Source organism: Sebastes fasciatus, chromosome 17, assembly GCF_043250625.1.
Source record: "Sebastes fasciatus isolate fSebFas1 chromosome 17, fSebFas1.pri, whole genome shotgun sequence".
Taxonomy (NCBI): Eukaryota; Metazoa; Chordata; class Actinopteri; order Perciformes; family Sebastidae; genus Sebastes; species Sebastes fasciatus.
In genome coordinates, this window is record NC_133811.1 from 13,622,887 (window position 1) to 13,634,769 (window position 11,883).

General features: G+C 39.3%; 1 protein-coding gene across 2 annotated transcripts; it reads right to left on the reverse strand.

Annotated features, from left to right (window-relative positions):
- Positions 1-315: 315 nt before the first annotated feature.
- LOC141754557 (gasdermin-E-like) lies at positions 316-8,817 on the reverse strand. Of its 2 annotated transcripts, none has more exons than XM_074613690.1 (10): positions 8,570-8,817; positions 5,369-5,622; positions 4,869-5,061; positions 4,028-4,205; positions 3,815-3,935; positions 3,017-3,118; positions 2,286-2,407; positions 1,853-2,036; positions 1,655-1,725; positions 316-1,148 (listed from the first exon to the last, which is right to left on the reverse strand). In XM_074613690.1, the coding sequence occupies exons 2-10, from the start codon at positions 5,577-5,579 to the stop codon at positions 918-920; spliced, it is 1,413 nt and encodes a 470-aa protein (XP_074469791.1). In that variant the 5' UTR covers positions 5,580-5,622; positions 8,570-8,817; the 3' UTR covers positions 316-917. The 2 variants fall into 2 exon arrangements, with proteins under 2 accessions (XP_074469791.1, XP_074469792.1); XM_074613691.1 differs by having other exon boundaries at positions 5,369-5,597; positions 8,570-8,714.
- Between the last annotated feature and the right edge of the window lie 3,066 nt (positions 8,818-11,883).

The following is an 11,883-nucleotide window of genomic DNA, read 5'->3' on the forward strand; positions in this document are numbered from 1 at the left end:
TGTATTAGAATAAAGTTTTTTTTTCCAATGAACAATAAATTAGAGTGTTAATGGACAAATGGCTTCATAAAACTCTGAAATATGAAATATGAAAACATCAATACTGCATTTTAATATAATGTAGTTTTTTGGTATCTAATGACAGTATTTCAGGGAATGTTAAATATAAAGTTTTCTTGATAAATAAAATAGCTTCATAGAAAATCCGGAGGAGCAGAAGCAGCAATACAATGAAGTCTCATCAATAAAAAATAGGCACGCAACACTGTTTTCAGCATACTGTATAAATTAATAAATGTTTTAAATTTTGTGCGGAATTTTCTTGTTAATTGAAAATGTGAACGTTTTTTTAGTTTAATCCCAAAGGTATTTTTAGTAGATCCAGTGAATCTGGGGGTCACTGAATTATCTCGACCCATTGATGAACAAGATGTTTTTATAGTGAGCTAGAAAAGGTATAAATAAAAATAATAATACTGGATTCATACAAAGCAATAATAATTTGTACGACAAATTTATGTAAGGTGCCTGATCAAGTACAAATCTCCTTACTAGCTACAAAAGAGTGAGACATGTTGATGAACAATCTAAGAGCTGCAGGTATAAGAAATCATCATATAAAATATATATATTTCTTTTTCATACAAAAATATGAACGCTAAGTAATAAAAATATATATAGGAAAAATAATATAATAATAGTAATATCTGTATGACACTGTAAACATTTTAAAAATATAAATTAATATCGTTTATAGTGTCAACAATATTAATTTATAATTAAAAAATCAATAATAATAATATAAAGATTTGATGCTTATCTTAGTTCAAATAAACTTCACAATAAAGAAAGAAATGGAGAGAATACAATCCACGAAAAAGAAAAGAAAAGTGCACATGTAGACATTACTACTACTACTATTGCTCTTTGGACAGCAGGGACAATCCCTGTATGCTGAGACTGAGGACCAGCGGGAGGACTCCTGCTTTATTTCCTGTCTCCGTCCACAGCCTGTCGCCGTCTCGCTTCAGCGTCACACTGATGGAGCTGAGCAGCTGCTCTGCCAGCTGGAAGGCCTGGTTGTCCTGCAGGGGGACCGGGAGACACTGGACGGAGAGAGGCTCGCAGTTCTTCTTTAACCTGCACATCTGGGGAGATAGATATAGATAAATGGATGGATAGATTGATAAAAAAAAAGATAAATGGCTCTTTATTGCAAAGTCATAAGGCTTGAATCTTACTTTTCTTAAAGGAATAGTTGGACATTTTGGGCAATACGCTTATTCGCTGTCTTCCCGAGAGTGAGATGAGAAGATTAATAGTTCTTTCTGTACTGTGTACAGTATTAATCTTCTCATCTAACTCTCGACAAGAAATCAAATAAGCGTATTTCCCAAAATGTCCGACTATTCCTTTAAAACATTTTTTTTAAATCTGCCAAGCAAATGTAAATTTCAAGATAATTATTTTTTTTAATTTTATACTTAATAATTAATTATTTAATTTAATTTTAATGATTACAAAAATTCAAATAATTGACACTTTTTGCACTGATAAAATCAAATATTATTATTATTTTTATTATTTTTATTAATAATAATAATAATAATAATAATAATAATAAATAATGATAAATAATAACAAGTTAACTAACCAGTGTGTCGAAGGCCTCCAGAAAATCAGGACGGCTCACGCTCAAGAGGCTCAGAGTTTCATCAGGCAACTCTACAAAAGCAATACACACAAAACACAACAAGGTTAAACTGTCAAAAACAAATTCTTGGCCTTGTTTTGCTCAAAGCACTTAAAGGGAAATGTTTACACCCCTCTTTAGTCTGGGGTTGGCACTCACCTTCCATGGCACTGATCAACAGGTGAGCTGCATTCAGGTGGGCAGGCACACCAGACTGGCTGTCCTCAGCATCGCTGTCTGTGCCGGGTCGGTCCAGTATGGCTGACAAGGATTTCCTCTGACTCTCCAACAGCTCCTCATGCTCGGCCATATCGACTGTTTCACCACTGCACAACTGCTCCAGCTGACAGAGAGGAGGGAAAATGGAGAAAATGTAAAAAAAAAAAAAAAAAAGAAGAGGAATGGTAGTTCAAACTAGCATAGAGGTGTCACAGACCTTTGCCTCAAGATACTGTCTTTAAATGAAATAAACTGGTTTCAGGAGACTGTGTCCAATTAACCACATGTCCCCTGTAGAGATGAGCCCAAACCGACTCGTGGTCACCACAAACCTAGTGTATTGGTTTTGGGGTCGTGTCAGTGTATCACTCACCAAACCCTCCATATATGACAGAGCAGTTCTGTCCTTCAGAGTCTCTTGGAGTGTCTTGAACAAGGCACATCGAGTTGACTGGGGGAGCTCGGCCAGAGGAGAAAGGTCCATCTCCTGTGATCCTGTAAGAGACCGGGAGATACTGCATCAGATTTGAATTTGTCTGGTGCGAGCCTCAATGATCCACCTTTGATATGATGGATGCACTACAGTTTGATGTGGTTAATAAAACCTACTATTGGATGCAGCAGGGCCCTACTGACCCATATCAATGGGGCTTATAACCACAGATAACGCCAATTTAATGGGCTGATAACAGTCTAACTGGCTGCGCCCTCTTTGACTTGTTCTAGTTTTTAATTTCAGTTGGGAACAACTGATATGTTAGTTTACAGCTGAATGGATGAGTTGGACAGGGTTGTACTATACTGTCATTTGGAAATCTGAGAATGGAAAGCTGACTATTTGGCAAAATTATGGTGTACGTTACTGTTAATGACAGATTAATAAATCCCACTGAGCAACATATCTTAATATTGTCTTCAAAGTTGCAATAATTTCATGTTGATATGTATTAAAGATAGTTTGCTCACAAACAAAAAGAAAAATGGAGAGTGTAAATAACCATCATAGTTATTTACCATTAATGGTTAACTGGCCAAATGTGTGAATTAATGGACACAAACCATTTTGCAGTGCACTCAAAGGTACTTTCTCCGGAACCTTCTCACCGTTGCACTTGCCGTCCACCACATTCAAGGAATCATGGGATGGCCAGGACGCAGGCGTGTCTGCCTCAATGCCTCCTATTGTACCCGGTTGTAGACATATATCTGAAAATACACACACAACAACATAGATAACACGGGTACGGTAAAATGGATGAATGCGCCCACCGGTGCACAAACATATACTAAAGACACAATCAAGACACATCTTTCAACATCAGCCTGTGGGCTGCTAAAATGATCAACTAATTGCTATTACTATTAAAGGGACTGTTTGTAACTTTTTACAGGTTTAAATCTACCAGGTAGGTGTCCCATGCGCGCTTGCATATGCGCGCTTGCATATGCGCGCTTGCATATGCGCGCTTGCATATGCGCGCTTGCATATGCGCGCTTGCATATGCGCGCTTGCATATGCGCGCTCGCTTGTGGCTACACTGTTCAGACCGCTCCTCTGCCTGCTTTTCTTCACTCACACAACGCGCGCGTTCTCGCTCCACCTCACGTTCATGCGCACACACTGCAGAAGAGTTAATTTAGCTCTGAGAATATCTAATGAATGTACATTGGACGTTTGAGCAGAAATAAATCCTGCACCTCCTCCAGACCAACAGAGGTTCTCTGTGTCTTGTGAAGTGACAGGGCTCCACAGGGCTCGTCTCTGACCGGGTGCCAGTGTCTCTCTGTTCACTCCGGCTGCGGTCGGGAGACGATAACGTTTCTCTTCGTGACTCGTGACTCACACTTTCCCCCCTTTTTTTTACCACACATCAATCCGATACACGTCACCATAAAACTCACCATAATGTCCATTCTTTTTAATCTCCAGTTCCAGGATGCTGTACGCAATGACTGTACCAGAGGGGATCTCCAAGGAAACATCACTGTCTGACTCAATGTCGTTGCTGTCCTTCACACAAACCTGTGAATACACGTCATTTATATACACACGCACACTTTTTTATGTTTTATTAAATTCACGAAAACACACGACTCAACTCCACCCACACCCACCTTCACAGAGTTCCCCAGCATGCCCAGCAGCCCGAGGATCCCCTGAAAGGTGCACTGCTCCTTCTTCGTCTGGGTGACGGAGCAAGAGTTGGTGGTGAGGATCCTCTCCTTCACCACTGCCAGCACATCAGCTCGCTTCTCCAGCTGCTTCACCAGCGGGTTCTGCATGTCCACCAGCCTGACGCACAGGGAAACTGTTTTTATCATTATCAGCCAGCTATGAGTGTATTCTAGGGCTGTCAAAGTTAATGCGATTAACGCAAATTCATTTAAACGCCACTAATTTCTTTAGCACATTAACGCAACTTGCGATTTTTAGCTGATTGATGATTTGAGCATATTTATTATGCTAAATGCAGTACCTGTGAGGGTTTCTGGACAATATTTGTCATTGTTTTGTGTTGTTATTTGATTTCCAATAATAAATATATCCACACATTTGCATAGAACAAACATTTTTGTCCATTCCCATATTGATAAGAGTATTAAATGCTTGACAAATCTCCCTTTACGGTACATTTTGAACACATAAAAAATGTGTGATTGATATGCAATTAATCACGATTAACTATACACAATCATATGATTAATCACGATTAAATATTTTAATCGATTGACAGCCCTAGTGCATTCACATTAGAAGCAGATATCCAAACCACAAGAGCCAGGACAGATCCAGATGACACTATTGCTCTCTGTGCTTTGCATGTCACTGGTCTGAGGTGTCAAATGTCTGATGTCTAACTACATTTATAGAGTATCCAGCTCATTAAAAATTAAGTCATCACCCTGTCACCTTCTGCTGACTAGTAACAACGTGCAAAAGGGAATTATTTAACACCTGAGGTTGGAGTCTCGTAACAGCTTCTTCACATCCAGTTCCTCTTTCTTCAGCTCGCCGAAGCACGACTGGAGCTTGGAAGAGCCCCGTCCCTCCAGTGAGACACTGACGGAGCCAGCCTCGGTTTCCAGCTTCCCAGAGAGTTTGTCACTGAACGTCCCCTTGTAGGTCAGGAAGGGTTTCTCGGACACTCCTGACAAAACACGTGTGGTGTGAGCATAAATATAGATGTACGTGGGGGAAAATAAAATATGACATTCATATGGCTTGAGCAATTTCTATTCATTTGGCATCATGTGCACACCTACAGTACATAGAAGGGTTATAGTCCTCTTGTCACCACAAACTGTCTCCTTACTCTTTATTATACTTTAATTTATCCCTATCTTTCATATTGTTTTTTGCCTCTTCCTGCACTGTGTATATATATTTTTTTTTTTTTTTTTTTTTTACGTTGAATGTTGTCTAAATTTGTGCAAAATAAATAAACATAAACATACCTGGACTGAGCACCTTGTCACCTTGCAGCAGGTCGCTGAGGGTGAAATCCGTTGGCTGGTACTTGGGGCTCTGCCAGAACCAGTTGCGGTTGCGTTTGACGACCAGTGCCATGGAGACCAGTTTTTGGGAGTCGTTCACTCTGGACACGTGGATGAGGCTTCCTTCGGGGTCAATCTGGCGGAGGAAGTTGGCAGTGGCTTTGGAAAACATGGCTTCTGCTGCAGACGGCTGGACGAAGAGGAGAGAATAGAAACTGGAAGGCACAGAGAGCAAAGACAAGATCTTAGGGGCAGTGCTTTTACCCAACTACTAAACCACTAAGGGTGATTTCCATTTGCTATTCTCCCCGGTTTTCCCCTCTAGATAGTTTCGAGAAGTCCCAGAAGCCAAGAAGAGTCTGTGTGGGTATTTATGGGTCCATGTACCCCCACACGACTCTGCAATTGGCAGTGACATATAAGGCATAAAGGAAGTCTCCTGGATATTGTCAGTGACCACAAACACAGGCGTGCACATAAACACACACCCTGGCTCGCTAATCCTACCGGCTCAGCTTTCATAGCTTAAATATTTAAAGTAATCAGGCGTGAGGAAGAGTTGTGCTGCGAGGGAAGAGAGAGAGAGAAGGAATAGAAGAAAGTTTGAGCCTGTTGGTTTGAGAAATGTTCAAACCAAAAGAACGCAGCACTGGCTGGAGGACAGAGAAAGAGGCCAGTTAGGGAGATAAATGTAAAACAGGGGAGAGCTCAGACCTCCTACGTGAAGGTTTTTCCCCTGACTTAAATCAAGAACGCCATCATCTTCCCCCAAACAAACTCCTCGTGACTTGAAAGGCTTTCAGTGTGTTGAGTCATTTGCTCTGAATGATTAAAGAGTTGTTGTTACATCAGTGGGAACCTTTACCTAACCACAAACTCGAATCCCAAAAGCTCAAATATGCTGTTTCTAAATAATTGATGTTTCTTTCTAGTGTGATCTGCACCAAGAAAACAAGAGAGACAAAAATACATAATAATAGGAATAACCTTTAACATGTGACTAAATTCTACATTCTGACTAAACATATACTTCTTCAGTTGGTTAGGGTGACATAGAGTAACGATTCACCAGGGTCGGGCTATGTGTGAGCAAATGTATAGCAGTCATGTAAGGTAAATATATAATGCTTAATAATACTTTTTTTTTAAAGTGTTATCAATGCTTATCTATAAAAGGTAGAGTAGAAAAAAGTAAAATTTTTCATAAAAAATATTTGCCAATATAAACATTTGGTAAAGAAAAATTCAGTGATTAAAGCTGCAGTGGGTAGAAATGGAGCAAATATGATTAAAAAAAAGTTATGTTTTTAGTTATGTTTGTACGGTCACTATATCCTGACAGTGGTGCAGGAGACAGGTTATCTGAAATAAAAAAAAATCATGTGCCTCTGTGTCCTCCGGTGGTCCTGATGGCATCTGCAAGATTTCTCAGACCGGAGGAAAACAACCAATCAGAGCGGAGCTGGAGTCTGCCGTCTCTGAGCAGCTGTCAATCACACGCCAACTCCGATCAGACGGTCAAACTAGGCAGCGCTGATCAAATATGAATCAATATTCTGTTACTGTAATGCCTATTTCTCTCCTCAAATGTTTTCAGAAACATCTCGTAGTGCACTGTTTAGCTGTAAAATGAGAAAGTTTCTCTCTTACTGAAATGACCTGTGATTGGTCAAAGTCTCCCATCACGAGCTAGATATTTTAAAGCCTGAAAACAGAGTTGTGAGGAAGTGCAGAAGTCTAGTTTTCTCTCAGAACACTTGAATTACAATATGCTGAAAGATTATTATGGAATTTTTGCCCAATGATGCCAAAAAATATTCTGCTTACTGCAGGTTTAAATCCCCTTCAGTGGCAAATCACCATAAAGCAAACAACCCACAAAATGTATACTTTTTTTTTTTTTTAAAGTATCATCAATGCTTATATATATATAAAAAGTACATATAAAGTAAAAGAAATTTCCCATAAACAGTATTTGCCAATATAAACTGTTGGTAAAGAAAAAAGAATCAGTGCACTGTAAACAATTGCTGTTAATTTACAGCAGGATTTCAACAGTATTAACCTGTTATTGCTAAAAACAGTAATTTACTGTTAATACAAAAGAAAACCTGTTAAATTACGCTCATAGGCCGTATTTTAACTGAACTTTAATGCATTCTTAAAGAACAGCACTTTACTGCTGATTAACTGTCTAAAGTATCATAAGTATCAGCTTCATGCAGTATTCCTTTAATTCTGGGACCTGATCTGCACATGTGAGGCTTGTACATTGTACATAATTGTAAAATCAGTGAATTAGCTTTATTGTTCTCCACTCACATGTTGTTATAGTTTGCATTCTGTGCTTGTAGCCAGCTATAGACATACATTTTGGGAAAAGTGTCAACAAGTCTATTATAGCCTTTTTCCTAACAAGTGCCTTTAATTGTATTTAGTGAGACTATTCCTATGTCTGTAACCTGCTAAGTCTATTCATCTAGGCAAAAAAATATGTTTATTAAAATGTATGTAAAAAATACAACCTAAATAGTGCATTAAAACAAATCAGTAAGATAATGTAAAAGGAAGGTGAAAAACAGCTATATAATGTATCTTTAAACAATAAATTAACTGTAAATACTGTGAAATTAATAAAATAAAACTGTACTTTTCCTTAACAGTACAAAGCTGTACATTTTAGCGACAGTATAATGTTAATTTTACAGCAACATAAAGGCAACCCTGCTGCCAGTTCTTTACTGTTATTTTACTGGGAAATTCTTAACAGTGTACATATAAAGTAAAATAAATAATAATAATAAATCAGTTGTTAATGTCAGGACACTTAATGTCAGGCACTTGCACGTGTGCCAGCGCGCGCGTGTGTATTTCCCGGCAGCCCACTTATTCAAGTCTAGAGAGCTGCGCGTGCTTGCACGGTGAGATCAGCATGCGCGCGAGCCTTAAGGACGCATGACTTGGATTATGAGCGTGAAATCAAAAATAAATGTAGCAGAGATCACGGAAAATCAGCTTCTGACCGGGAAATTAAACATAAATCATAAGAAAAAAAAAGACCACTGGTTATCTCAAGTAGACTGGACTGAGAATAGAGTCCTGTTGTTGTTTTTCTGTCTCCCTAAAACACAGATAAATAACTCATTTATAAATGTATCTTACCTTAAATTAGTTCATAAACAACTCTATACGAGTTGGTGTACGTTCAGAGCTCCGGTCCGTCCAGTTGTCACTCCTGGAATGTCACCGATGCTGCCATGCGTAAAAGTAGACCCAAAGTGTCCAAGCGCGCAGCAAAGTAGTCTTCTGGGTGTACTTATGACACCCTTTGCAGTGTTATTACACAACTGTAACAGGCTGTAAAAGGAATCACTGATAGCAGCAGTGTTCGGTCAGAGCTGTGACTGAATGGTGGCAGAGAGGTTGACTGTATACAGTTATCCACTTCACAGAGGAGAGTACACACACACACACACACCGCTTCCTCCTCCCACACGCCCACTGGAGAGTTAATTATGATCATATGAACTCTGGTATGTGTGTGTGTGTGTGTGTGTGTGTGCGTGTGCGTGTGCGTGTGTGTGTGTGTGTGTTCTTGTATACCTATCTTTGTGAGGACCAATTTGAGTTTTAGAACCTTCAGAGTGAGGACATTTTGGCCGGTCCTCTCTTTGGGGACAGACCTTCGAAGGCCTGTTTGAGGGTTCAAACTTGGTTTTAAGGTCCAGGTTAGAATTATGTTTAGGTTAGGGTTAGTGTAAGGGTTAGGGTCATGCATTTAGCTGTGACGGTTAAGATTAGGGTAAGGGGCTAAGGAATGCATTATGTCAATAAGTGTCCTCACAAAGATAGAAGTACACGGCTGTGTGTGGGAGTGTGTGTGGGGGTGTTTCAGGACATGAGCAGACTTGCCTCTTTGGGTTTTCTAAATAAATTAAGAGTGGAAATACTTGCAAATCGTGTCATATTGGTACATTCATACCATTTTGCTGCTAACCTGGTGGTTTGTAAGTAGGAGAGTAGTTGTGGTTATTCCACCAGATAGACCTACATCTTGTAATGGGAAACTCCTCTAGTGAAGGATCTTGTGAAAAGTTCAAACTTTTCTAGAAATGACTAAGAAGCCTGTTCTCATTGCCAGGACGTAAAAAAACTATGCTTTGCCACGGCTGTCGGATATCAGCGCACAAGGTACCCTTTAGCTGCGGTATGAGATGCACCGGGCTTTCCATTAACCAGAATAATAAATAAACAATATTAAACGCTCAGGGGAAGTGTTGTGGTGACGTAGTTTAAAGCGCGAAAGAGACACACCAGGTGGATGGAAGGAGAGATGGATAGATCCGACAAACACAAGGCTTTCATCCAGGAGACTGCTGTCCGTGTCCCGTTACATGAGTTGTTCATTCGTGTACACAATGATCAGTGTCATTTTCACTGTACAAACATAGTAGTTTTAAGCCAAACCATGTTGTTTTTTTCCTTAACCTAACTAAGTAGTTTTGTTGCCTGAACTTAACCAAGTGTTTTTGTTTAATTCACAGCATTAAACCCGCAGTAGGCAGAATGTTTTTGGCATCATTTGGCAAAAATTCCATAATAACCTTTCAGCATATTGTAATTCAAGTGCTCTGAGAGAAAACTAGACTTCTGCACCTCCTCATGGCTCTGTTTTCAGGCTGTAAAACATCTACAGGAGACTTTGGCCAATCACAGGTCATTTCAGAGAGAGAGCGTTCCTAATGGCTGTTCATTCAACAGGAGGCAGCTGTCAATCAATCGTCATTTCCGATCAGGTTTATGACCCAGCAGCCATGTTGAGATCAGATGAGGTAATACCAAGCACCGCTCACCGGCCAGTGCAAACTTTCTCATTTTACAGCTAAACAATACACTACAAGATGTTTCTGAAAACATTTTATGGGAGAAATAGGCATTACAGTAACAGAATATTAATTCATATTTGATCAGCGCTGCCTAGTTTGACCGTTTGGTCGGAGTTCGTGAGTGATTGAAGGCTTCTCAGAGATGTCAGGCTCCAGCTCGGCTCTGATTGGTTGTTTTCCTCCGGTCTGTGAAATCTTGCAGATGCCATTAGGAGCACCGGAGGACACCGAAGGACACAGAGTCACATTCTTTTTTTCACATTACCTGTCTCATGCACTACTGTCAGGAAAGTGCAATTTTTTTTTACCTTTCTGTCAAAAACGTCATTTTAAAAATGAGTCAGATGGGTGGCAATCCCCTTCACTTTAAAGGAAATCATATTTTGTGTGTGTGGTGTCGTTGGTGCCCAGAAAGTGAAATGATGTAAGAGGATTTGGGTTAGAAGAATGTGTGTATGTTTGGGTGGGTGGGTGGTGGGTGTGTTTTGGTTTGTGACCAGTGGTGATAAGTAGTAACTTTGTAAAGGCTGACAGGGAGTTGTCACTCACTCAGATGTAGAGATAATGGGCCTCTGTTACCCTGACGTATGGATGCACAAACACTATGGTTCAGGACCACAAACAGGCTGCTTAAGGCCCGGTGGCCACCAGCAGCAGTGGTGGAAGAAGTATTCAGAAGTTTTACTAATGAAAAAGTAAAGCTATATCAACACAGTGAACATTGGCATCAACTCATTATGTACAGTTGCCCCTTTTAAAGATTTATTATGTGTATTACTGTATGATTTTAATTACTTTTTTTTTTTTAATGTTGTAACTGGTTGAGGTGGAACTAATTTTAACCACTAAACCCATTTGTGTCTGCAACTGAATTTTTGTATTTCTTTTTGAAGTGTTCTCTGGGCTTGCCGAAGCACAAATGTCAAGAAATTTAAAAAAATTGGTCAAACTGTGGCTGAAAAAGATTAGATATAGTATGATAAGAAAATGGCTGTATCTCAGAAACTACAAGGAGCACAATTAGGTATTTGGTATCTATGAACTCATAACAAGTTGAATATCAAAGATATGCACTATGGGTGTAAGAAAATATCGAAAAAATCGAATATCGGGATATTATGTTTAATGATATTGTATAATTTCTCAAAAACACTATAGATTTTTAATTAATAGTTAACATGCAAAAATCAACTCAGTCAATACGTTATTTCATTTACAGAGAGATGCTCCCTCTCAAAGTAGTGCTATGATGTTGGATGTTACAGAGACTGTGATAAATGCAAATGCAGATCCTGCTGTTCTGATTGCATAAAGAAGTAAACTTTTTTTTACTCAGATTTTATACATATGGTGGTGTGTTCTTTATACTATGACAGTTTTCCTAAAATTATATATATAGCAATATATCGCCTTACTTACAGTATCGCAATATATTGAATCGTAACCCCAGTATCATGATACGTATTGTATCACCAGATACAGCCCTAATATGCACACATCATCACGCTGGTGGAGGGCTGCAGCCCTGAAAGAATACTGACCGCTCTACTCAATGGGCTGAGGTGAGAGAATTTGATCAGAATTTAGTAG